The sequence below is a fragment of the Marmota monax genome, unplaced genomic scaffold (genome assembly GCF_021218885.2).
Source record: "Marmota monax isolate L192 unplaced genomic scaffold, Marmota_monax_Labrador192_F-V1.1 WCK01_AAM20220418_F8-fsc00003, whole genome shotgun sequence".
In the NCBI taxonomy this organism is placed as follows: domain Eukaryota; kingdom Metazoa; phylum Chordata; class Mammalia; order Rodentia; family Sciuridae; genus Marmota; species Marmota monax.
Genome location: NW_026694084.1, coordinates 8,428,402 through 8,453,736, shown reverse-complemented (window position 1 = coordinate 8,453,736; position 25,335 = coordinate 8,428,402). Strand labels below are relative to the sequence as shown.

Below are 25,335 nucleotides of genomic sequence, written 5' to 3'. Positions count from 1 at the left end.
ATAGAGGCAAGAGTTCTACAGATCAGTTTTAAAACACAATTTGAGGTGTTTATCTGAAGCATTTTTCTTGCCAACTACAATTTTTGGCACCACAACATTTTCCAAGTTTATTTTTTTTATCTGTAGAGATCAGCAGATATTATAACATATTAGAAAAGGTTGTGAAAACATCATGAGTATCTGCCATAATCTTCTTTAAAACAAACTGATTAATTCTTCACTTTTTTTCTAGATTAAACACATAATCAGTATATTAGAAAGAAATTTTTAAAGTATACATAGTAACTCCTAAATCATAAAATCATACTCATGTGATCAGCAATACTCTCTTCAATCTTGAAATTCTGACTAAAATGGTTACTAGGTTAATCTATTTCAGAAATTTAGGCTTAAGACATATCAAAATTAAACATTTCTTAAACATAAAATTAACATGGAATATATAATGTGAATGTTCTTTAACTGCACTTTGAATCAGTTCATTTGTAAGTTTCTGATACTATAAATTTGATTACCACTACATGCTAAAATGTTATCTGCTTACCTTTTACATAAGAATTGAAAAGATCTCAGTGAGAAAGAACTAAATAGTCATAAATATGAGTTATGACCTTCTAGAAACTTATAGTAGCTAAATTTTTATAATTTTTTGCATTAGGTACAGTGGACTTTGACCTGATAGAGAACTCTCACAAGTGTACATTAATGAGATATACAATAGGCAGAATAGAGAAGAAAGTTTTAAAAAGTCAAAAAATTTCAGCCTATGGTATTTATATTCCAACCCTTTCCTTTTTCCAAAAAAGATTTTCAAAACAGGTCAATTTCAGGCCAAAGACTTCTAACATGGTGGGAAATGGCTCCTAGAAGCAAGACCTCTAGTAATAGAGCTCAAGATCCAGGAGTTTGTTCAACCATTGTAAGTTCAGTGCAAAATCAATTTTTTTTTTCAGCAATGAAACATTCTGAATGCTGGGAGTTTTATCCACATATAACTTCAGTTTAGCTCAAGGGCACCTTATCAGCTATGCTGGTGGCCTACATTTAGATGTAGATTGAATCTACCTTAATGGCACTGTGAGGACCCAGGCATATCCCCTAAAGATTCACCCCTGTGTGCCATCTGAGATGAACCCCTACAACACAGGAGGGGTGTGACACAACTGATGAAGACCTGAGCTGTTTTCTGGATCCTCCTGTGGCATTAGGTTTTACTATACAGCATAATAGAGCATACAGGCTCAACAAAGAATGACGAGGGTGAGAGAACCTGTGTCAAAACACATGCCCTGCGATCATTTGTACTGCACTTAATGTTGGGTAGGTTATTTCATTGGGCTAAATGTTAGTTTTCCCATTTGTAAAATGAGTACAGTAACTAGACTTACTTTTTGAGATTAAATGAGACACTGCGTACTACTTAGCATAATGGCTAGCATTTAATAATAGGAAAAAAAATCCTGTTCCTTGCTGTCTAAACAAGGTACAATACTGGATAACTGTTGAAAATTATCTCAATGGGCACTGCCTCTCAACAATGGTTCACATAAACATTCTCCTGCTCACTGTATTAACACTGTTCTGTTCATCCTGGGAGAGTCACAAACAGATGACAAGACATGGGAGGAAGTGTGTGCTTGCCATAACACATGCCCTCTGGTCCTTACAGTTGCAGTTTCTCAAATGTCTTAACCCTACCCAACATAAAAAATACACCTTTATTGAAACACTGTAAACACATGTAAAATGGGAGGGGAGTTTTCCGATGACACATACTGATATTTTATATTGTTACTGTATCATAAAATTTATCATTTGAACCATTTTAAAGTATGTGGTTAGTGGCATTAAACACATTAATTTTTGTGCAACCATCATCATCACCCATCTCTAGAACATTTTATTTTCCCAAACTGAAACTCTATACCCCCTTAAATAATCACTCCCCATTTTCCCTGATCTCCAGCCCTAGCAACCACTATTTTACATTCAGTCTCTATAAAATGGACTACTCAGGACCACATGTAAGTGGAATCATATGTCTTTTTTTTTCTATTTTATCCTATTTTATTAAAAAATTTCATGTGCAATCTGCTAAATTCTCTTATAACCCACTAATGGATTGTATTCTGTAGTTTGAAAATCAACTTCAAATGGGTCCTCAGGTAAAGAGTTCCTTTAAATTTAGCTAGAGAGAAGAAGAGAGAATGCACACACAAGATGTAGAACTATCTCCCAAGATTCTTAGAATAAGCAACGTGATACAGAGACATTCTTAGTATTATCAGCCTAGAACTTTAAATGAGACCTGAGGGATACCAAGTACTTCAGGGAATGTGTATCAAAGACTATGTGGCAAAGAACCAAACCCCTGCAGGATTCCTGCGTAGACTTAGGTCATTAACTAAAAGGAAGTAGTCAAGGGCCTCAAGAGTATACTTGGGGAAAAAACTGCCAAGGAAGAAAGGCAGAAATTCATGTTTAGCCCTAGGAAAGAATAAAACTTTTCTGGATATATCCTGGAGTATATTATTGTATGACTAGAAACACAGGTGTCTAAAGCAATTCCAAATGTCAAGATTTATGTCTAAATGGCTTACAACATTCAAATTTTGATTAAAATAGAAAAGTTGCCCCCCAAATTTTGGTGTATATAAAAGAGGATTTGAGTAGCCGAATAGAGGGGAAGCACCTGGAGGCCACAGTCATTTCCTCATAGAAGGTGGAGAGAGAAACTTAGGGACTTAGCAATCATTGATCTCTCTTCCATTGCCTGTATTTGTGAGGGTCAGTGCTTTTAGAAATGAAACCAGTTCCTCCTCCCATACAAAAGATGTGGGTCACTGTCTCAATGATTATGGGAGATAAGTGGACAGTGACTTCTTTTATGGGATCTTAAGAGGGTAGGAGGGGAAAGAAGAAAGTGTACATGTAAATGTGCTTAATGCTACTGAACTCGTTTCCTGCTTTTTGTCACATCCAAAGATGAAAGCACTTCAAAAAACTTACAAGATGTTCAATTTTCATCACATAAGGGAAGAACCACACACCCTAAGTCATTTCTCTTTCCAAGATGACTCCCATCATCAATCAACATTTTTGGGGTGGTGATAGAAAGTCCTTATAAGGCATCTGCTCTCACATGTTTTAAAGTTGTGGAAAGATAGCCATGCAATACAGGCAATACAGGCAATGAAATGCCAAAGACAGATCAACAGAGTGTAACATTATCATCAAGCAACTTATAATCAAGTATAACTGGATATATACATAAAAATTGTGGTTATTACTGTTATATATGGTGTATATCTATAATCTGTGTGATGTTAAGCAGCCAAAATAAGTACTTCTGAAATTGGTTATTTGGAAGTGAACGTAAAGGGGGAAACAAAGGATGTTCTGATTCATCAGAAGACACCTGATAGGAAACCCAGGGAACTGGGCAGCATGGCTCAAAGTCTGACAGCAGGACCGTGACTCCTTCTCCCTTCTATTTTTTCTGAGAGTTAGTCACTGGGTAAGAAACTGTAAATTGCAATTAAGTCCATGTGTACTTGCTGGGCATCTTCTGTTTGCTATCGAGATCTACTTTCTACCCTTCTCCACATTCTTCTCTGTCCTTGGGAAGGACCTTTCTGCACTGCATCAACAAGCTATTTTGTCCTCTTGCTTGTCCTTAGGGTTAATCAGTGGAATGTACCCACAGATTAGAAGGCAAGAAGGCAGTGAAGTAAGTGTGTACATTTTCCTGGCTCCTTCTTAGCCAGATCTCTGTACATGGCTGTCTTTCTACCAAAAGTAGCTACAAATACCCACTCTGAGAGTTTTGGGTAAGAGCTCTTTCACTTGGCTCTTTTTAGGCCTAAAGTGAGGTAGTTTCCCAGGGTTCCTAGTCACAAGGTACTGTGCCATCCCCTGACCTCTCCATACTTGTAAAAAGAGTCAGTTTGAGCTGCCATCCTGACAGGGACTGACTGGTAAAGGGGGCTTATTGAGGTTCTACAATAGGCAGTAAGTATGACCAAAGACATCCATGATGGAATTAAAGATAAGTAATTAAAATGGATAGCCTCAGGAGGGTTCCAGAGTTTATGTCTCTTGCCCTAGTCTAGTGAACAGGAAATAGAACGGGTGGGTTCCTAGAGATCTATAGTATTGTGGAAACTAAGACTGAAGCACAACATTGACTATACTGCAAATACTACCTCCAAAGAACCAGAAATCGTTATCAACTCCTTGTTTAGTACAGTTAAGCAAACCATTAGTTAAAGATAGTGGAATGGAATGATTGACTCTTTGTCTTCAGCCCTTTGTACTGAAGGTTCCCTGTCATACTTTGAACTCATTGTAGCACCTATTTATTCTTCAAATTCTCAGCTTAGCAATCTGTTTCTCAAGGTCAAATACCATGTTTGTGATGGAGTCAGAACTTAAGCCCAAGTCTTCTAGTTTGGAATTCTGTTATATTTACCTCTATTTACATACATACAGTGAGGCTAGTACCATTGTGGCTGCAGACCTACACTGTTGGACTGTTGGAATGTCATCTCAATCATAGGCAAGAGGCTCTTTTTTTAAAAAAAAAAAAAGAAATTCATTTTAACTTATTTTTTATGAGCATTTTTCCAGTACATCCAATAGTCTGATGCACATCTTTCTCAAGCCATTGGAAATATTACTTATGAAAAGACAATCTCTGATCATAAAGTGCCAAGTTTTGGTATACATTTAGATTTTTCATGTGACAGAACATACTGACAGTAACTGAAAAAGCTTCTGTCTGCATGCAATTTTTGCTTTTATTTTTGATTTTTGGTGATGAGAACTAAACCCAGGATCTTGTGTATTCAAAGCATTTCTTCTACCACTGAGCTACTATAACTTAGTCCCTTGATATTTTCTTTCTAGAAATTGGATGAAATTTTTTATCCCTTTTGAAAAATATCTTCAGAGTATTTTATTATGTTGCTTTTTAAACTAACTCTTCTAATTCAATTTCTCTAATGTCAATTTTTACCTGAGAATAGATTAACCTAAACAATTTAAAGTGAGATCAATTGAAGGGCTGGGGATGTGGTTCAGAGGTGGACCACTTGCCTATTGAGTATAAAGCCCTGGGCTCCATTCCCAGAACTGGAAAAAAAAAAGTAAGGTAAATTGTGAAATATTAGAAAAAATCTAAAATACTGGGCAAGGACAAAAGATATGTGATCAAAAAGTCAAAATCTTGGTGAAAAGCATCCTGGATGTGGTTGTCTATATAAATTTCTGTCTCCTAAAGGTTCCACATTTCAATAGAGCTAAGCTTACCACAAAACTAATTGTTATGAATGTTTCAGATTCAGAGGAATTAACCTTGTCCAAAATGGTTCTTTCAGTGATGAAAAAAGCATTCTTCCATAATTAAAATCAAGAAATTACTTCTAACTTGATACTATTAATGTAACACAGAGTTTGAAAAATCAATGTAATTATCTATAGCTCTACTTTCTCTGAGATTTCCTCATTTCTGATGAGGTAATTCATATTTAGAAAAAGCAGTCTATCTGTCTGCTAATTCCTCATAGGATTGGTGTTATTTTTATTGCTGCAATACTTTGGGTAAAAATCAAGATCCTACTTCTCTAATATATTTTCACCAATTGTGTATTACTAGGTAACATACTAGGAAGATAATGACTTTTAAGGAGCTCAGATGACCTTGAAATAGAATATATAGAGTATAAAGCACATCACTATCATAAACATACAAAGTAATAATCAACAAAAAAGACTCAGGTTACAGAGTGAAATGTTAACAGGTTACTCTGGTGTGGTATGATTATAGGAGGTGTTATTTACTTTCCAAATATTCTTCAATTAACATATAATTAATTAAAATAAACACTTTAAAAAGAAAAAGCATTTTTAATTATTTATAATATAAAATAGGAATTAATACAAAATGATGTGCTATGATTATAACATGTGTATACATATGGGCAAAAGAGAAAATAATTGATTTGCAGAGTATTGGAATGGTGAATATTTTTCTCTACATTAGAGTCAGAATGTTGTGTGGGGGGAAACAAATTGTACAAAAGGAATAAAATAATGTTAAATCCAACCCAACTGCAAAATTGGAAGGTAGGACACTGAAAGCAATGAACAGTCTTGCTGTACACACAATACTATATTATTTAAGAAAACTGTTCCAATATTGTAGTTTACTTTTTTGTCTTTTATGAAAGCATGAGCAGAAAAGTTTGGTAGGGTGTGTAAATTAGAAGAGATGCTGTAGAATAGGTTGCTGAAGCCATTTTCTTTACCTTAAGTCAGTCCGTGTGTTATACAGGCAAAAAAATGGAAATGGGTATAATCCAATCCCTATCTACCACTAACCAGATATCTATTAGGAATGAGGAAGTTCCAGAGACAATGATACAGAATACTTGAATTCTATAGCTCTTGAGATTCACTTTGGTCAAACTGACTTTATAGCTGGACAAAACTTTAGCTCTCTGAACTTGGTTAGTCAAGCTTTCCTAATGTCTGCAGGTCTGTCTTTTAAATTTCTTAAAACCATTCCAGATGGAAATATTTTCAAAATTTACGTTTTAGAAGGACAGAATCCAATTTACTTAAACCTTCCTTCTAATGCCCAGGGTTATCTCTATACATACTGATTACTATGCCATTAAAAGTCTATTGAGGTATATGTGGCTCTTTTTCTCTGTATTTTTGGCTTCAGGATGACTGGATTTATTTTTTTCAGTTTGCTTTTATGTATTTTTTCCTTATATTTAAGGAATAAATTCTTAGGAAGGGTTCACAGGGCTGTATTATTAGTTAAACAGGATTTTTAGTACAGACTGTGAAACATCAGACTTTATCTTTCTTCCTCCTGCTCCTTATCTGTAGTTCAGGCAGGTGCTAAGCAGCTGAGATACAACCAAGTGTCACTAGATAAGAAAAGATAATTTGGAGACTGTTTCCCAGCCTAATTCCACTAATGCTCTTGTCTTTTGTTGAGTTACCTTTGGTCATCAACTCCGTTTTGGCTGCTATTCAAGACAATTCTCCAAAGATCTGAGGATACCAGTTTCTTCTGGTCATTCACAAGATTGATGTCCGGCAACTGCAGTTCACAAACTTTGCTTTCAGACAGACTAAATTCTCGAAATGCAACAAAAACCTTTTGGAGTTCATCCCAGTATTCCAGACTACAAGGAACCTATGTCAGAGTAAAGAAAATTTTACAAGTTATAAATAGGAACTAAGCTTTTGTATATGTTGAAATGCAAATTAAACATTCATGGAAGTTATGATATTAAGACTTTGAAAGGAGGATAAATTTGTAAAAGACAATGGTGTTTAGAATTTTTTTTCATAGTTATCTCACTCTATTTTTTTTATTTTTAAAAGACCCACAAAAAATAGACAAATTTTTCTGAATAAAAGCAAAATAATGGTGACAAGTCCTACAAGGTGTTAAGTGTACTCTAAAGCCATGAAAATTAAAAGATGAGGCTAGAGTAGCAACATATGAATAAATTAAAAGAATAGAATGAAAAGGTAAGTACAGATGAAATATTAGTATGTAATGAAGATGTTCTTTCAAATAAGCTGGCGACAGATGGAAAATGTGGTTTAGAAACTGTCTAGTCATTTGGTGAAAACAAAATAGTCCCTACATCATTCTTTACACAAAAGTAAATTCCAAAAAGATGACAATGGTAAAGGCTAAAAAAATGAAAGCATAGAGGGAAAAATATCTGTTAGTGTTTTTGTTGTTGTTTTGTTTCTGTGTTTTCTTTTTTTCTTTTGTAATTGGGCAGTATTTCTTTGTATGCAATGAAATGCATGAATGGAGAAAAACTATGATTGATTAAAATAAAATTTAAAAAAGCTTACTGGGATAAGAGGAAATATTTAATGACAGATCAAGGAATATTTGTTCCAATGGCAGAGAGCTCTTATAAATCAATGACAAAGGGATAAGCAAGCATACAGAAGAGAGAAATGCACCTGCTAAGCGCCGTGGTCCTTAACTGTACCAAATATCTATTGTATACATAGCATCCCCCTTAGGCCCTTCTGCATCAACTTGTGGGACTTGGGGAGCAAGAAGGAACCAGTGCAAATATGATGATCATGCTGTGTACTGTGCCAAAAGCAATAAAGATCTTTTTTTCTGACCCAAGAGTCTTCTGTTTTCTGCTAGCATACATGAAATATTAACAAGATAACTTACTAGCTTGCACAAGGTAAAAACCCCAGACCCCAACAGCAATTAGTTCACAGAAGAAATATAACAGCCAGTAGACATGAAAAGGGACTCAATTAATACTCAAAAATACCAATGAAAATAATAGTGTAATATTTTTATTTATTAATTTGGCAGTTTAAGAGGACTAATAGTTTCAATTTTTGTACAGGTGTGGGAAAATTCTCCTACACAGTATTTTTGGAGGGCAATTTATCAATACCTATTAAATGCTTATATTTTTATCTAGGAAGTGTATTTCTAAGAATCTGTTTTATAGATTCCAATGCAAGGGTGTGTGTATGCATATATATGTATAAATACATATATTATGTGATTGTACATATTTACATACACAGGAGTAAATATAATATTGTGTGTATTAGAAAATTGGAAACAACTCAAATATCAATGGGGGTTAGTTTTAGATCTACAAAGTGGACTACTATACAACCATTAAAATGAGTAAGGAATATCTCTATATACAAACACAAAAGATACCCAGTATATATTACTATATTTAAGAATATTAATTTTAAAACAAAAACATGGTGTTTGATCCTGTTTATCTTAAAAATAGAGAGAGGGGCTGGGTTTGTAGCTCAGGGGTAGAGTGCTTGCCTAGCATGTATGTGGCACTGGGTTTGATCCTTAGCACCACATAAAAATAAATAATTAAAACAAAGTACTGTGTCCATCTACAACTAAAAAAAGAGAGGGAGAAACAGATAGAAAGACACTTGTCTCATATGTGCTTCCTTTTAGAAGCATTCCCTAATGACTACCCTGAGCTGATCACTGCCTCTTGTGTCATCTCTATTCCTAGTCCACTCTATCACAGAGCTCCTTATACTCTGCAATTCCTGACTTACATGTTTGTCTCTTTTACTAGACTCTGAGACTCTTGAGGGTAAAAAGTCCATATTACTTTAAAATATGTTGTGAGCACTTAACACAGTTTGGAAAACATAATATCTCAAAAAAGTTTCCTGAGTGAACAGATTTCTCCTTAACCTTTTTGTCCTAAATAACCGATCTGCCCCCTCCTACCCTGGTAGTGCCAGGTATCAAACCCAGAACCTCATGCATGCTAGGCAAGTGCTCCAATACAGAGATATATCCTCAGATCCTCTTGATACTTAATCTTTCAGTGGCAATATATTTACTTCCGCTTACAATGAAGTTTCTTTTCTTTAAAAAGTGAGTGAGCATTCATATATGAAGAGATGCTAGATGGAAGAAGGGAGAACAAAACAAATATATGTAAGAGACTAACAGTACAGTAAAATAAATGCACATGTTTTGGATTTTGATAAATAACATACTCATAGTATTCTGTATTTAGCTATCATTTCTTGAAATTCTCCTTCTTGCTATCCATGGCATAATTTTCTCTTTCTCTCTCTGGGTAATTATTCCTATATTCTCTCTCAATCTAAAATCCCTGTACACTCTAGTTTCTCACTGTCTAATGTCTAAATCCTTCCCATTTATCAAGGACTAAATTAGATGCTACCTTTCTCTGGGTGTTTTTACCTCTTCAGATGGAAAAACTCTCCCCTTTCTCAATGCCAAAATTTAAAAATAGGAATCTGTTTCGTAGTTCTTATCACTATATACCTCAAATTACACTTATTTCTATACAAGGTATCTTCCCTGGTAGATATATTCCTTGAGGGAATGATTTCCATTTGGCTAAACTTTGGATTTTTATAGCACATGGGATAGCACATACAACAACTGTTCAAAAAGAGTTGCTGAATGAATAATTCATAAATGAATATATACAAACTCAGCCCATTTTTGGCACATTAAAGAATCTCTACAAAGTACAAAAGTAAAAACATGAACTTTGCAGTCAGACTTACTGGGATTCAAATCCTATCTCCATTTATAAGTTCTTGAGCAAATTAATTTTTCTAACATCAGTTCCTATCTCTGTTTAAAAAAAGGATTTTAATAGACCTACTCTCTATAAATACATATATTATATATCTTGTGTGTTTGTACATATTTACTGTACATAGGAGTTTTTGCAAAATTAAAACTGCCAGGTTAGAAAAATTACTGCACACAGTAATTTTTGCAAAAATTAAAGACCTTAAGAAATATTATCTATTATTTATCTTCCTCATGCTTGAAGACTTCTCCTGAAGGAAGCTTTATGTTATGTTGTAACTAAAATCAGGTGAGTCATAAGAGTCTTGCTTATTGTTTCCTAACAATAGGTTGTCTGAAAAAAACAAACCTCAAACTCAAATGTTTGGAAATATTATAACCGTAGGTTCCATATGATTTTCTGCTGCATGCCTGTCAAACTAGCCTTCTACGCATACTATAATTATAATGTAAAAAATTTCATTGCTTAACTTTTCTTTAGATTTCTAGTGATCCTGCTCTTTGTTTTAAGAGACTTCTAACCAAGGATGGAAGAGATGTGGGAAGTGAGGTATGAACCTCTAATTGGCAATATAAGAATCTCAGTGGTGGGGCTGTGGCTGTGGCTCAGTGGTAGCGCACTTGCCTGGCATGTGTGAGGCACTGGGTTCAATTCTCAGCACCACATATAAATACTTAAATAAAATAAAGGTCTATCAACAACTAAAAAAATACTTTAAAAAAAGAATCTCAGTAGAAGAAGTAAATGAATTTAGAAAAAGTAACTAATAACTAATGATTTTTCTGTAATACTGATAATGGAATGGAATGTTCAACATAATCTTTTTGTGGACAGATTACAGAGGAAAAAAGAGTTTGACCCTGGCATTGACTCCAGAAGTTCTGTATTAGAATTAATATACAATAGCTAGTGAAAAGTTGCGGTCATACTGTAAAGCAGAGTAGGACCTTAAGGAAAAAGTACTATTAACTTCTGATGGTGTTGGAATTAGTCTATGACATAGGAAAATTCACACTGGAAAGTGTTATGGGAAGCCAATGAACATGGACAGTACCAACACAAGTTGGGGGAAGGAGGAACTGTGGGAGCTCAAAAATGTGCAGGAAAGCTAAAGAAAAACTTTATTTAGTTCACAACTTGTATAAGGCTGACCCTATGGTTATACACTACAGTTGGACAACTCTGAAATTTCAGAAAACAATAGAAAACTAGTACAGAAATATATCCCAATACATATTAGTGTTTGTCAGGATTTTCCTTTTTGCACCCTATTTTCATTGGTTAATAAAGGGTATTAATAAATTTGCTCCAAATGAAATCCCTATTAAAAACAAATTTATACCTGAAAGTACATTTACAAGTCACACAGTTACCCTTTTTTATCCTATCATAAGAATATATACTATCTTCGGCATTTAAAAACAAATGCTAAAAACAAATGCTAAAAACAAGTATAACAAGCATTTTAAAGGTAATTTTATTCAATCATCCATTCAAATATATATATGAGAGAGTGCCATAAATTTATAAAATTAAATAATATAGGTGATAATATTCACATTACCTTATTTTTCCATCTACAATAAAAAAAAAAACAACAACAAACCTCACTGGTATTCTACAAGAGATAACATTCTGGTCTGCCACTTAAATCACTGCTCTATGACTTTGGGCAACCTATTTAACGACCTAAGCCACACTTCTCTTACTTGTAAAATGAGGGTAATAAAACATACATTTTAAAAAGTATAATTAAGGAGGACTTTAAATCTTTAGGTCTATTGTATGCCTTTAAGGGTTTTAAATAAAGAGGTGATATAGTTAAATTTACATTTTTCAAAGATTCAGAATATTGTAGAGAATGGATTTTAAAAGGTTAAGTATGGATGCAATAAGACCAATTCGGAGCTCTGAGCTAGAAATGGTAATAGCTTAGAGTATGGCTGGTGGCACTGAAGATTCTTGGGATATAAAATTAGTAAGTCTAGTTGATTGATCAGATATGAGAAGTGAGAGGAAATTATCAAGGATGCCTCCCAAATTGCAGGCATGAGCAATGATGTGGACACTGATATCATTTCTGAAATGGGTAAAAGTCTGATTTGTTTCTCTAGGGAGTAGGTTTGTGGTATATGTGGGGTAAAGATGAGTTCATCTTTGGACAAGCTGAGTTGGAGGCACCAATCAGCCTTTCTAATGGAAACACTGAGTAAGAAGTTGGCTATTCTGGAGAATAGCCAGAGGGAGTTAACTGTGCTGATACACAGCTAGAGGGTGGGATCATCCAGCCTTTGCCTCTTGCCAGTGGGGCACAATGGAAAGGACAGGCATTGAGTTTAGGGTATTTATTTGCAGGACAATGTTTTATATGATGAGTTAAGAATATAAGCTCATTAAAAGATGATATGAAAACAGCAAGTTAATGGATAGGGAGAAATCAGGGAACGATACATAGGTTTACATATAGTTTAAAGAACAACTATAGTGGAAATCGTTAAGCAGGCAGTTGGCTATGACAGACTGTTATGGATGATGCAACAAATGATTTAGGAGGCAGAAAAACACTAGATGATGACAAGATCCAGGGTTTGCATGTGGGAGTGAATAGGAATGGAGGAGATCATTGAGAGATGAGAGCAAGGCAGGGTTTGTGCTGGGTCACTAACATGGATGCTGCTGGCAGTGAGATGAAGGATGGAAGCTGTGGGTCAAGGACTTTAAAGAATGATAACCAGTGTTCTAAAAGTCAGTGGAAGGCAACAATGAAGAAGGGTGAGGATGGTATGGTTAGGCAGGACAAGTCATAAAGAAACAGGGATTTGACAGTAGGGTAGAGAGTCAAGGCAAAGTGGCACCAGTGAGCAGAGAGAACACCTTTATGTGTTAAAGAAAAGGGATGTGAGAAAATAAACAGCTCCCACACTTCATATTGCTGTGAATAGGGTCACGGGAGACACACAATTTTATTTAAGGTACTAAAGCAGAAGAAATGCTTGAAGAAGAGGAGGCTGGGGTTTAGGGAGCTCAATAACCTTAGAGTAGGTGTTCCAGAGGGCTCCATGGAAGGGTATGGAAGGTAGAAGAAGAGGGAGGTTGGTACGACTGGAAAAGAAAGGCATTCAAATAAGTATCTAAATAAGAAGGGACACATTTTATAGTTTGGGTGCTGACTAGGAAAGTAGGAAGTGTTGGAACTGCATTCTGATTTATGAGGTGGAGGGGCAGTGGTGTGGAGGGGCAGAAGTAGCCTACTGCTACTTCTTTAAGCCTGGCTTCAATGCCATGTATTCTCAGACCAGTATCTTAAAGAACGATTTCTCCAATAAATTCATGGTACAAGGTCTAGTATATAGTATATTTTTAATAAATACCATTTAAATCAATCAATATGAGCTGAGGATGTAGTTTGGGGGTAGAACACTTGCACTGAATGGAGGAGGCCCTGGGTTCACTCCCCAGCAGTGCTCCCACCCCCCTCCCAAAATAATAATAATGAATGAATTAAGATGGTTGCTGAAAAGATAACAATGTCACCTTATTTTATTCTAAAAAAGGTCTTTTATATATTTACTTGTTCATTCGCCCAAGTTATTTTGCTGTCACATTCATTGTTAACAAATGTTTAGTGTCCTAATTTTCTTTTGTCTTTCTGTTACAAGTTGACATTGCTCAGATAATCTCTAGGTTAGTAGTGACATAATTAAACTAAAAATCTAATGTGGTCATATTATGCTTACAGCTTCATATGGTAGCAATTAATTTTTCACAAAGAAAATTCTGGGCTCTATTTTGTGTGATCTATTTAAAATAACTTTATTATGTGCTTTTAGGTTTGAAAGAGATGATAGGAATGATCTTTAGTTACATATCTATAACTGAGGATTTATTACTAATGCCTGTACTGAATAACTTGAAGGAAAGATGACTATTCCAAGAAAGTTTGGTTGCCAAAAAATAGTTTAAAAAGCCTGAATATCTAGTACTGAGTCATGGGAAGTGGGAACAAGTAAATTGGTTTCACTGGAAAACATTCCACATGTAACACATGGTACATTTCAAATGACTGTCAAGATTATATATATATTTTTTTATTACATTTTGTTTTCCTATCCATTATTTGACAGGGCCTAAAAAATTAGCCAGCCATACATAATAAACTGTACTCTAAGCATATGTGGTCTTTGCATATGAATATATTTTAGATTGTATATCTGCCAGTTGGTAAGAGCACATCTATTTTTGCATTTAAAATGTTATTCCACAATTTGTTTCCATTTGATGTTTCCATTTGATGGCTAATTTGGGAGGATTTGCATGTGTGTTGGCCATTTGAAAATATTTTTGGTACAAAGGATATTTTGGCACTTAATTTGTTTTTATTACTTAGTAGTACTGCCAAGGCTATTAGCAGGGTTACAACTGGCCATCTGTCCTCATGGATGAACAGCTCTAATTTCTTTATGCAGGGGCTGCTGAAGTGAGGCGATTATCTCCTTCCCATTCAATCCCACTAAACCACCTAGGAAAATGATACAGAGAAAGTATCTTTCTTGTTGACATGTCCATAATAAAGAGATGATGGATACAGAGGAGAGATCTAACAACTGCTTCATTCTTTCAGTCTGCTTCATTCGCCCTTCCTTGGTCTTATGACCACACAAGTTAGCTGCCCATGTAGAGTTTATGAATATGAAGGCAGGCTTTCCTTTCTGGACTCAAGTTATTGAAGTTTGGCTGCAGGAGAAGTTAGTACCTTCATAATCCCTCCCATATTTCTAGATTTTGCAAAATGCCAAGTCAATAGGTGATTATAACAGAGGAAAGCACAGCTTCCTTCCATCACTGTCTGCACTTCTAGGAGTAACAACAATAGCAATAATCATGGCAGCTGGAAAAGGAGAAGACACTATCTTTTGAACAGCCCTTTACACTTTACAAAGATTTTTCTTATATATTATCTTAGGAAAATATTATTTCCACTTTCAGATAAGTTAACTGTGGCTCAGATAAGTTAGGTAATCTGCTCAGAATTTTACATTTAGTAAGTTACACGTCTTTGGTTGTAAATACTGTTCTTCAATTATCTCTAGATTAAAGAAAATAGATGCAGGTGTGTTATTTATAATTTCCAGTTTTGGTTTCTTTAAAGTGGATTCTTAGAAAGCAAATGATATAGACTACATTTTGATTTTTGATATTTATCTCAAGTGATTCATAGTTACTTTAATCTGGAAAGCTTTTTCCTCATTAAAAGTATTTGTCTTTCAGCACTTGTGTCATCTCATTGTTTTCTGGCCTCTATGGTTTTTGAGGAGAAATCAGCTGTAAATTTTATTGCTCTCCCTCATATGTAATGAGTTACTTCTTCATTATTGCTTTCAAGTTTCTTTGTCTAGGTGTGTTTATTCTATTTGGAGGTCACTGGGTTTCTTAGTTTTATGTCTCATTAAATTTAGATGAAAGTGTTCAGTCAATATTTGTTCAAATATTCTTTATTCTCCCATTCTCTCTTCTTTTGGAACTCCAGTTATGCATATATTGGTACACTTAATGGTATACCACAGGTCTCTGATACTCTGTTCATTTCTCTTCATTCTTTTTTTCTTTTTGTTCTTCAGAATAATTTCAACTGACTCATTTTCTGATTTTTTCTTTTATCTGCTCAAATCTCCTGTTTAGTTTCCAAGTGAATTTCTATTTTGGTTATTATGCTTTTCAACTCTGGAATTTCTACTTGTTTTTCAAAATTATTATAGGTTAGGCATACTTAACCTGAAAATCCAAAACGCTCTAAAATATAAAACTTTTCGAGTGCTGACCTACTGTGGAAAATTCCACATGTAACTTCATGATGGGTTGTAGTCAAAACAGAAGCAAACACAGTGCACAAAATTATGAAAGATATTGTACACTTCTCATTACATGTATGTAAATATTTTTTTAAAAAGTCTGACATCCAAAACATTTTGGATAAGGGATATTGAGCTTGTACTTCTCTATACTGATAGTCTCTATTTGGTCAGACCACATTCCAATATCCCCCTACAGACAGCTTTCTTTAGTTCTTTGAACACATTTAACATAGCTGATTTAAAATGTTTGTTTAGCAAGTCAAACATCGGGGCTTCCTCAGGAACAGTTTCTATTGCTTGTTTTATTTCTCTACATGGGCCACATTTCCTTATTTCTTTGTATCACTCATAAGTTGTTTTTGTTGGAAATTTGATATTTTAAATTATGTAAAATTTTATGATATTAACTATGCTTAATATAAACCTTGTTTATAACTTGTTTATAAACAATGAAAATTATAAAAATCAGATTTTGATCCTTCCCCAGGGTTTATCATCATTGCCATTTGGTTTAGTTGTTGTTTGTTGATATTTATGAACTAATTTTGTAAGGTCTGATATTTATTGTTGCTATGATATTGATGTTGTTTGTCCCTGTGAAGGGTCACATAATGGGAGCTTGGTCTCCACTGTGACAACATAGGAATTGGTAAATCTTTGAGGGGTTAGGCCTAGAGGTAGATCCTTAGGTCACTGGGGCAAGCCCTCAAAAGGGATAAAATTCTCCCTTGTGGTACACTAGTTAGTTTTCTCAAGACAAATTTTATAAATGCCTGAGCCTGGTCTCTCCCATATTGAGATGTGATCTCCTGCTCCCATGCATACTCCTTCCATTGCCATCCACCATGATGTGATGAGACGAGAGGCCCTTAATCTGAACTGAGCCAACGCTAGTGCCATGCCCTTGAAACTACAAAATCATGAATAAATAAACCTCTTTTCTTCATAAGTGTTCCAACTTAGGTATTTGTTATAGTAATGCAAAACTGACAAATAGGTTGTATAGCCAGTGAAGTCTTCACTTCATGAGCTTAGTGGTCACTTAATGGTTAGACAGAGACCTCCTTAAAGACCTGAAACTAAAAAACCTCCAATTATTTGCTATAGGACCCTTTGAAGATATTTGGGCATATATTCAACTCTGCCTTAGACTTCATTTCCTGCCTGAACAGTCTTAAGGACAGACTAAAGATAGAGTGTAGGCCATTTTCAGGGCTTTCTTGAGCATGCACAGAGCCCTGAATATTTACATAGTCTTGTGAATGAACATATCCATCTAATTTTTCAGAAATGGATTAGAGCTTTTCAAAGCCCTTGTGGACATCTCATTACCCAGCTTTTCCTTTTAAACTTTCTGGTTAGACTATTGTTTACCCCAGCTGTTTTCTACTGCCTCAAGAAATTTTAAAATCAATTAATTTCCTCTAGTTGTTTTTGACATATCCCCCAGGGGCTGGGGTATGTGTAATTTTTGTAATGTAAAGCTTCTAGTAGGTAACCTTTTAAAGTAATTGTGAAACACTTATTTTGACCATAAAGTTACATTTTATTTTACTAGCAAAGTAAAAGTATGTATATTGTACTTTAATAATGTCAAGGTGGTAGTAAGACCAAATATATTCCCTAATGGAGTTCTAACAATGTTAGAGAAGTAGATAGGTGAAAGAGTTTTTAATTGATGATGGAGGAGAGTAAGTGAATAGCTGAAAAATAGAAAGTAAGATCTGAGCATGAATTAGACATTTCTAATGAATGAAAGAGATGGGGCAAATATGTACAAATAGGGATGAGTGAAGAGCAATATATAGGCCATAACCTTAAAAAAAACATTTTATGCAATAATTAGGGTTTTTAGTTACGAATGTATTAGGGTTTAAATGTCCTTTTAAACAAACAAAGCTTTTAAAACTTTCAAATCAGTTATTTACATTTATCAACAGGAGACAGATAGTTTCCATTTATTCTATATAATGAGTATCTGTCTGGAAACTGAGTGAAGATATTTTCTAGTAGTTAATAATCAAAAATAACATTCTGATCATAGAACCTAATTTTTGTTTCTACTTCACTGTAAAAGTCTAACATTTAATAATGAGATCAAATGTTTGAGATCAAATGAGATATAAATGTTTGCAGTCTCCAGTGTTTCTGCTTATATTTCTTTTTGTATGTATCTGCAAATTAGTTGATTTTGAATTAGAAAAACAAAAGCTTCTATACATCTTCAACTAATAGAAGTCACACCAAAAACAAAACAAAACAAAACAAAACAAAAAAACCTTATAACATTGGAACCAGTTGAGAAACCACAAGTATTCAAATGCAGGAAATCATGATTTTATAACATTTTAATGTGATCTGCTCTTGGGAAACAAAGTTAACCAAACTATTTCTGTACAGGAAATATTTCAGTGTACAGTTGTAATACATTGTGGTGAAGGGTACAGCTGCAGATTTTTCACCTGTAATGCCCCACTGGTATTGTGGCTTACTACATTGCATTAAGACTGCCTTCCTGTCCGGAAAACCCTCTTAGTACAAACAAGCCTCTAACTCCAGATTTTATTTTCCCTTGGTATCAGAATATGGTAATTTAAGAGCCCTGAGAAATACTTCTCAGCCTTTAAAAGGAAATGTGTAACATTTTTTTATTAGGATCTATGTTTGGGTTGGTTTTTAAAAAAACTTAACATATGACCCAGTTATCTTATCAATTGATCAAGCTACCAGGTTTCAAGCAAATGCAGGTGTGTCATATGACATCCTTCAAGATTATATTTTTCTTTAAAGATAAATAATAAAAATATATCAAGACTTTCTGACTCAAAACTACCTCAGAACAGGGCAACTTTACTATGTCAGGGTTTATTTTAACGAGACTGTAAACCCTAAATTCATACTGTGCATTGGTCTCATCCCAACTATTTAGGTATTTTACTCATTTATATCAAACGCAGTTAAATGTGCATGATATTCTTTAAAAATCTACAAATAACTTGTTAACTTGTAAATGTGTGAAAGAGACTTTTCAATTATACTTTATTGAATAGATTTGTATCACATATCATACACACATAAATGTATAAGAATGTGCTTTAAGAGAGGGGGCATAGGGTAATTAATGATAGTGGAATGTGATGATCATTACTATCCAAACACACAAATAGGTGTGAATATACTATGTATACAACCAGAGATATGAAAAATTGTGCTCTATATATGTAATAAGAAGTGTAATGTGTTCTACTGTCATATATAAATAAAAAATTTTTTACGTAAAAAAGAATGTGTTTTAGTCTATTGATCATACTTAATTACTTATAAAATATTTATAAAATATTTCCATGGTAAAGACAAGATAGGAATATAATGGTCAGCAAGACAGACACACATAATTCTTGACTTCATAGAACTTATAAAGTAGTAGTAAATAAATAGTCAAGGACCTGGAGTTGCCAGCACTGATTTTAAGTGTATTTTTTTTTTTTTTAGTTTTATTGACTTCATTTTTTAAATACATGACAGCGGAATGCATTAAAATTCTTATTACACATATAGAGTACAATTTTTCATATCTTTGTATATAGAGTATGTTCATGCCAATTCATGACTTTATACATGTACTTTTTTTGTTTGCATTACAATTCTTATTACACATATATACCACAACTTTATATCTCTGTTTGTATATTAAGTATGTTGACACCTAATTCGAGTCTTCATACATGTATTTTGGATAATGATGTCCATCACATTCCACTGACCTTGCTAATCCCCTGCCCCCTCCCTTTCCCTCCTACCCCTCTTCCCTATCTAGAATTCATCTATTCCTCCCATGCTCCCCCTCCCTACCCCACTATGAGTCAGCCTCCTTATATCAGAGAAAACATTTGGCATTTGTTTTTTTGGGATTGGCTAACTTCACTTAGCATTATCTTCTCCAACGCCATCCATTTACATGCAAATGCCATGATTTAATTCTCTTTTAATGCTAAGTAAAATTCCATTGTATATATATACCACTTTTTAAAAAAATCTATTCATCCACTGAAGGGCATCTATATTTTTAAAAATATGCTTTTCTCAGAAATGTACTTATTTTATACTTTTCTGATACATATGAATCTGTCTTTTTAGTCTGATAGTCTAAATCAATGTGATTTAACTATTTATCAGGGGCAGAGATCATAATCTCATAAGTCCATATTAATGCTCTTTCTTTTTACTAGATCTTCTACAGAGCTGCTGGTAAGTATGCAAGACAGACTCATGAGATTTTAACTCTGATGGAGGTACTAATGGGAAGAAAAATTATTAGTAGACATATAACAGGAAGAAGGAGAAAGAAAAAGTATGCAAGAAAAAACAGGGGGGACTGTATAAGCAACTTCTGAGTAAGGAGCAGAATAGTGTAGTTTTAAAAACAGTAACCTTGTTTGGCCTCTGGTATTCTGGGAAAGTATCATAGGAAAATAAATCTTAGAATGATCAAAGTGGAATTATGTGCAATTTTCTATAGAATTAAGTCCCAAACCTGGCCCTCTTTCCCCAGATGACTCTTCTATTTTAATATTACATATGCCTTGGCCATCATCAGCTTGTTTCCATCAGTGTTTCTTGAAATCTCATATTATCTTTCAAACCTACTCTCTACACTACTTCTCAGAAAAACAAACCACCCGAATAACCCTTTCTTTTTTGGGGGGCGGGGGTACTGGGATTGAACTCAGGGGTACTCAACCACTGAGCTACATCCCCATCCCTATTTTGTTTTTTTTTTAGAGACAGACTCTTATTGATTTGCTTAGTTCCTCGCCATTGCTGAGGCTGGCTTTGAACTCTATCCTCCCCCAAGCTGCTGGGATTATAGGTGTGTGCCATCATGCCCAGCACAACCCTTTCTTATTCATCCAAATTAAAAGTTCTTCTGAATTTCCATAACAGACATACATGGTGCTTACAGTACTTAGTAACACTATCTTATTATCTGGGCATATCTGTACACACGGAGCTCCAGTCTGTGGATCTCCATAATTATCTGCCTCTCATCAACTGTACCCTGTGCAGAATGAGAACAATTCTCAGAGGCTATGTCTTAACTTCTTATCAGAAATATTGCATAGTTTTCTTTGTCATTATTCTACTCATTTAATAGGCTTCAGAGGCACCAAACAACTAATGATAACAGCACATAAAGTCCAGACTATAAAGAAGATACATACAGTAAGGAGGAGAATAGTGTAGTTTTACTTTAACCATGATGTTTTAGGAGACAGTATTAATACATTAAGCTAACCTTATTTTATTTCATCTTAAGCTTCCACTTAGTCATGGTCAACACCTACCAAGTAAATGTTAGGTGCTAGAAATCAAAGATAAATACCATACAAAGTCTGTTTTGAAGAAGCCCAAAGTCAGAATGGCAGCTATTATGAATACCAACAATAAATGTTGGTGAGGATGTGGGGAAAAAGTTACACCCATACACTGCTGGTGGGACTGCAAATTGGTGCAGCCAATATGGAAAGCAGTATGGAGATTTCTCAGAAAATTGGGAATGGAACCACCATTTGACCCAGCTATCCCTCTCCTTAGTCTATACCACCCAAAGGACTTAAAAACAGTATACTATAAGGACACAGCAACATCAATGTTTATAGCAGCACAATTCACAATACTTAAATTGTGGAACCAACCTAGGTGCCCTTCAGTAGATGAATGGATAAAAAAAATGTGGCATATACACACAATAGAATTTTACTCAGCATTCAAAGAGAATGAAATCATGGCATTTGCAGGTTAATGGATGGAGTTAGAGAAGATAATTCTAAGTGAAGTTAGTCAATCCCAAAAAACCAAATGCCAAATGTTTTCTCTGAGGAGGCTGACTCATAGTGGGGTAGGGAGGGGGAGTATGGGAAGAATGGACAGACTCTAGATAGGGCCGAGAGGTGGGAGGATAAAGAAGGGGGCATGGGGTTAGAAATGATGGTGGAATGTGATGGACATTATTATCCAAAGTACATGTATGAAGACACAAATTGGTGTGAATATACTTTATATACAACCAGAGTTTTGAAAAATTGTGCTCTATATGTGTAATAAGAATTATAGTGTATTCTGCTGTCATATATAAATAAAAAATTAATAAAAAAAGAAGCCCAAAGTAAATGTAAATCAGTGATGAGTGTTCAAAGGGAGGGCAGTATTCCTAGTCAGATGAGAAATTGAGGATATTATAGAAAACTTTCTGGATGAAAAGTGAAGAAATGAATATGTAAAAATAACATAAATTCACACATATATAAGATGCATTTGATCTTTTTAAGGATCAACTTAAGGCCTTTCCTACCTTAGAAATATTTCATCATGAATGAATACAAAATATATTTCATTTAAACTAAATGTGAGTTGTTAATTTAAAACATCCATAAAAATAATTGACAAGATGACAATGTGGGCTGGGGATGTAGCTCAACACCAGAGCAGTTGCTTAGTACACACAAAGCCCTGAGTTCAACTTTCAACACAGCAAAAAATAAAACCATACACAAAAACAAAAAGACCAAAATGATAATGTAATTGGCACAAACCATTATGTACTCTCTTTAAAAATGGATAAGATGGGGACTGGGGTTGTGGCTCAGTGGTAGAACGCTTGCTTTGCATGCGTGAGGCACTGGATTTGATCCTCAGCACCACATGAAAATAAATAAAGGTATGGTGTCCATCTACAACTAAAAAAAAAAAATGGATACGATGTACTTCAATGTAAACCCCCAAATGAAAAAATATTGGTTTTTTGTTATTATTGTGTATGTTAAATTTTGTTCATAACATATAAAGCCATATGAAATTCTGAAAAATACTTTTTCAAATATGATAAAGTACATATGAGCAAAGTGTACAGTTTTTTTTAAAAAAATCATATTTATCAGTGACCACCTTAATACTGCAGCCCCAAAGTGGAATGCCAAAGGAAAAAAAAAGTAGTCAGGCACATATATGATATATTGCATTATAAAGACATGAATGTCTTTGATATTGTCATGATTCTTTTCCTATTGTCTGTCATGTTACATTTGACTGAAATAATGACTTATAGTAGTATAGTGTGAATTACTTTTAACCTTAAACTTCCTTGACCTACCAAAAGAGTAGGCATACAGTGATAGAAAACATATCTGCTTACAAACCAACTGAACATACCAAACCACAGCTTGTCCTCTTAGTTTGTTTTCGGGTTTCAGGTAGCTAAGGGAACAAAGAATGCTCTCATACATATGGATAATTCTCTAAGTCTTGCAAAATCATCTCTTAGAAAAATCTAAGAGGAGGCAAATTTCCTGGACGGGAATGACTAGCTATTTCTTCATGAATTTGCAGATAGAATTTCTGGCTGTACTGACCACCATTATTTGGTGGTGACCTATGTCCTATTAAATGGATCATCATGTAGAAAGAATGTAATGTGGAAAAGATGAGTTTTAGGAATGCGTTTTAGACAATTTAGTTAAATTCATAACATCATATGTTAAAATAAAAGCTATACACACCTAGTTTTCTGTCTAGGGGTATAAAACAGACTTTTGCAGGTAGTTTTCTTGTAAGATTCATGGAAATGAAAACAATAAAAGTGTAACATAAAAAATTGATAAATAATATGGATAAGGATGACAACAACCCTGTCAACAACCAGAGGATGCACAGATTAATTCTTATATTTCCACAGAATAATCAGGAACTTCCTTGATTGTTACCCTCTTTCATTCCCTTCACCTGGTCCTGCCACCCAAAGGGGGGAAAATACTCTTGGAATAAGTTGCTCTTAAAAAAGTAAAAAGAGCTGGGTGTGGTGGTGCATGCCTGTAACCCCAGCTGTTTGGGAGGCTGAGACAGGAGGATCAAGAGTCCAAAGCCAGCCTCAGCAAAAAGCGAGGCACTAAGTAATTTAGTGAGACCCTGTCTCTAAATAAAGTACAAAATAGGGCTGCGGATGTGGCTCAGTGGCAGAGCGCCACCAAGTTCAATCCCTGGTACCAAAAAAAAAAAAAAAGAAAAGGCAAAAAGAACCAAAAGGAAAAAATTCTCCCTAATATAACCAATTCTTAAAAGTTTAGCATGCAATTAAAGATGGCATTAATTTTAGAGACTTTCCCCCTCACTAGAAAAACAAAAATAGTTTACTTTTATTGTTACAAATATAAATATTTTGTCATGTCTTAAATAATTATACAATATTTTAAAGGTTTAAGTTCTATTTATAATTCTTGACATGTGAAAACTAAAGAGCAGCAGAATGATTTTACTCCTGGTAAAAGAATACAGGATTATAGATTCTCTACAAGGTAGAATTGGCACAGGTCTGAGGAACTCAGTGCTGGTCTGTATTCACTTGAATGTAACAAACTCCCCCCCTCCCCCAACTATTTATCCTCAACCACAGGACTAGAACCTCACTTAATAGTTTGAGTATTTAAAAGAAAAAAAATTTTTTTGGCTAAAAGTCAAATTCAAGACTTTTTTTTTTTTTTTTTTGTATAACAACATATCTATTTCTAAATTTTGGCATGCTTTTTTCTTTGGATCCCATCCCTGACAGACATCTGTATTTTGTAACTTTTCCTACATTCTGGCTCTGAAGACACTCTGAGTTCTGGCCCAATAATCCTCTTCTGTTTGAATTCATTAGTGTGAGAACTTCAGGGCTGAAAAGGATTTTGGGAGGTCATATAGACATCAACTTTCTGTTCTGGACAAGATAAACTCCAAACCATGAAAATAAATGATGTCTAAACACTTGAAGAAAATGTTTTATAATGAAGTTTTTCATTTTATAAAAATGATATTTGGTGAACATCATGATTTTCCATAAAAATGAACTATCATGGAACATTGTAAGCCTCATTAAAGGGACATTTAACACTGAAATTGCTTTGGGACAGTAGAAGTACTAAGCTTATATGACATTAGCATCATTTTACTAGAAAAAGTACAAATGCTATTCATGTTGAATTCTCATTCAGTCTGGTTATAGTTTTACTTTATCCATTTCTCAATGAATGTTTTCTAGGTTAACTTTTCACAAAACAACTTCTCAAACCTATATAACTGGGACCACTGAGAAAATTAATTTCTTTATTGTAGTTTCCTTACCTACCAAACTGCAATAATGTATGGAATGCACAAGATTTGGGGGGAGAACAAGGCAAAAAAAAAAACTAGGTAAATTGTCAATCATAATTTCTGACATACAGAAATTGCTCAATAAACGCAGGTTACCTCTTTTAATGAAAAATACAATGAAGTTAATTTTGGGGGTTTGGGCAAATTCCTGA

The 25,335-nt window shown here is 34.4% G+C and overlaps 1 protein-coding gene across 7 annotated transcripts in view; it reads right to left on the bottom strand.

Annotated features, from left to right (window-relative positions):
• Vps13b (vacuolar protein sorting 13 homolog B) overlaps positions 1 to 25,335 on the bottom strand; it is a 756,023-nt gene that overhangs the window by 96,845 nt on the left and 633,843 nt on the right. For all 7 annotated transcript variants that reach the window (XM_046464889.2, XM_046464891.2, XM_046464888.2 and 4 more), the window contains one exon: positions 7,017 to 7,213. In XM_046464889.2, coding sequence (XP_046320845.1) covers positions 7,017 to 7,213 — 197 coding nt within the window. The remainder of the gene's footprint in view (positions 1 to 7,016; positions 7,214 to 25,335) is intronic.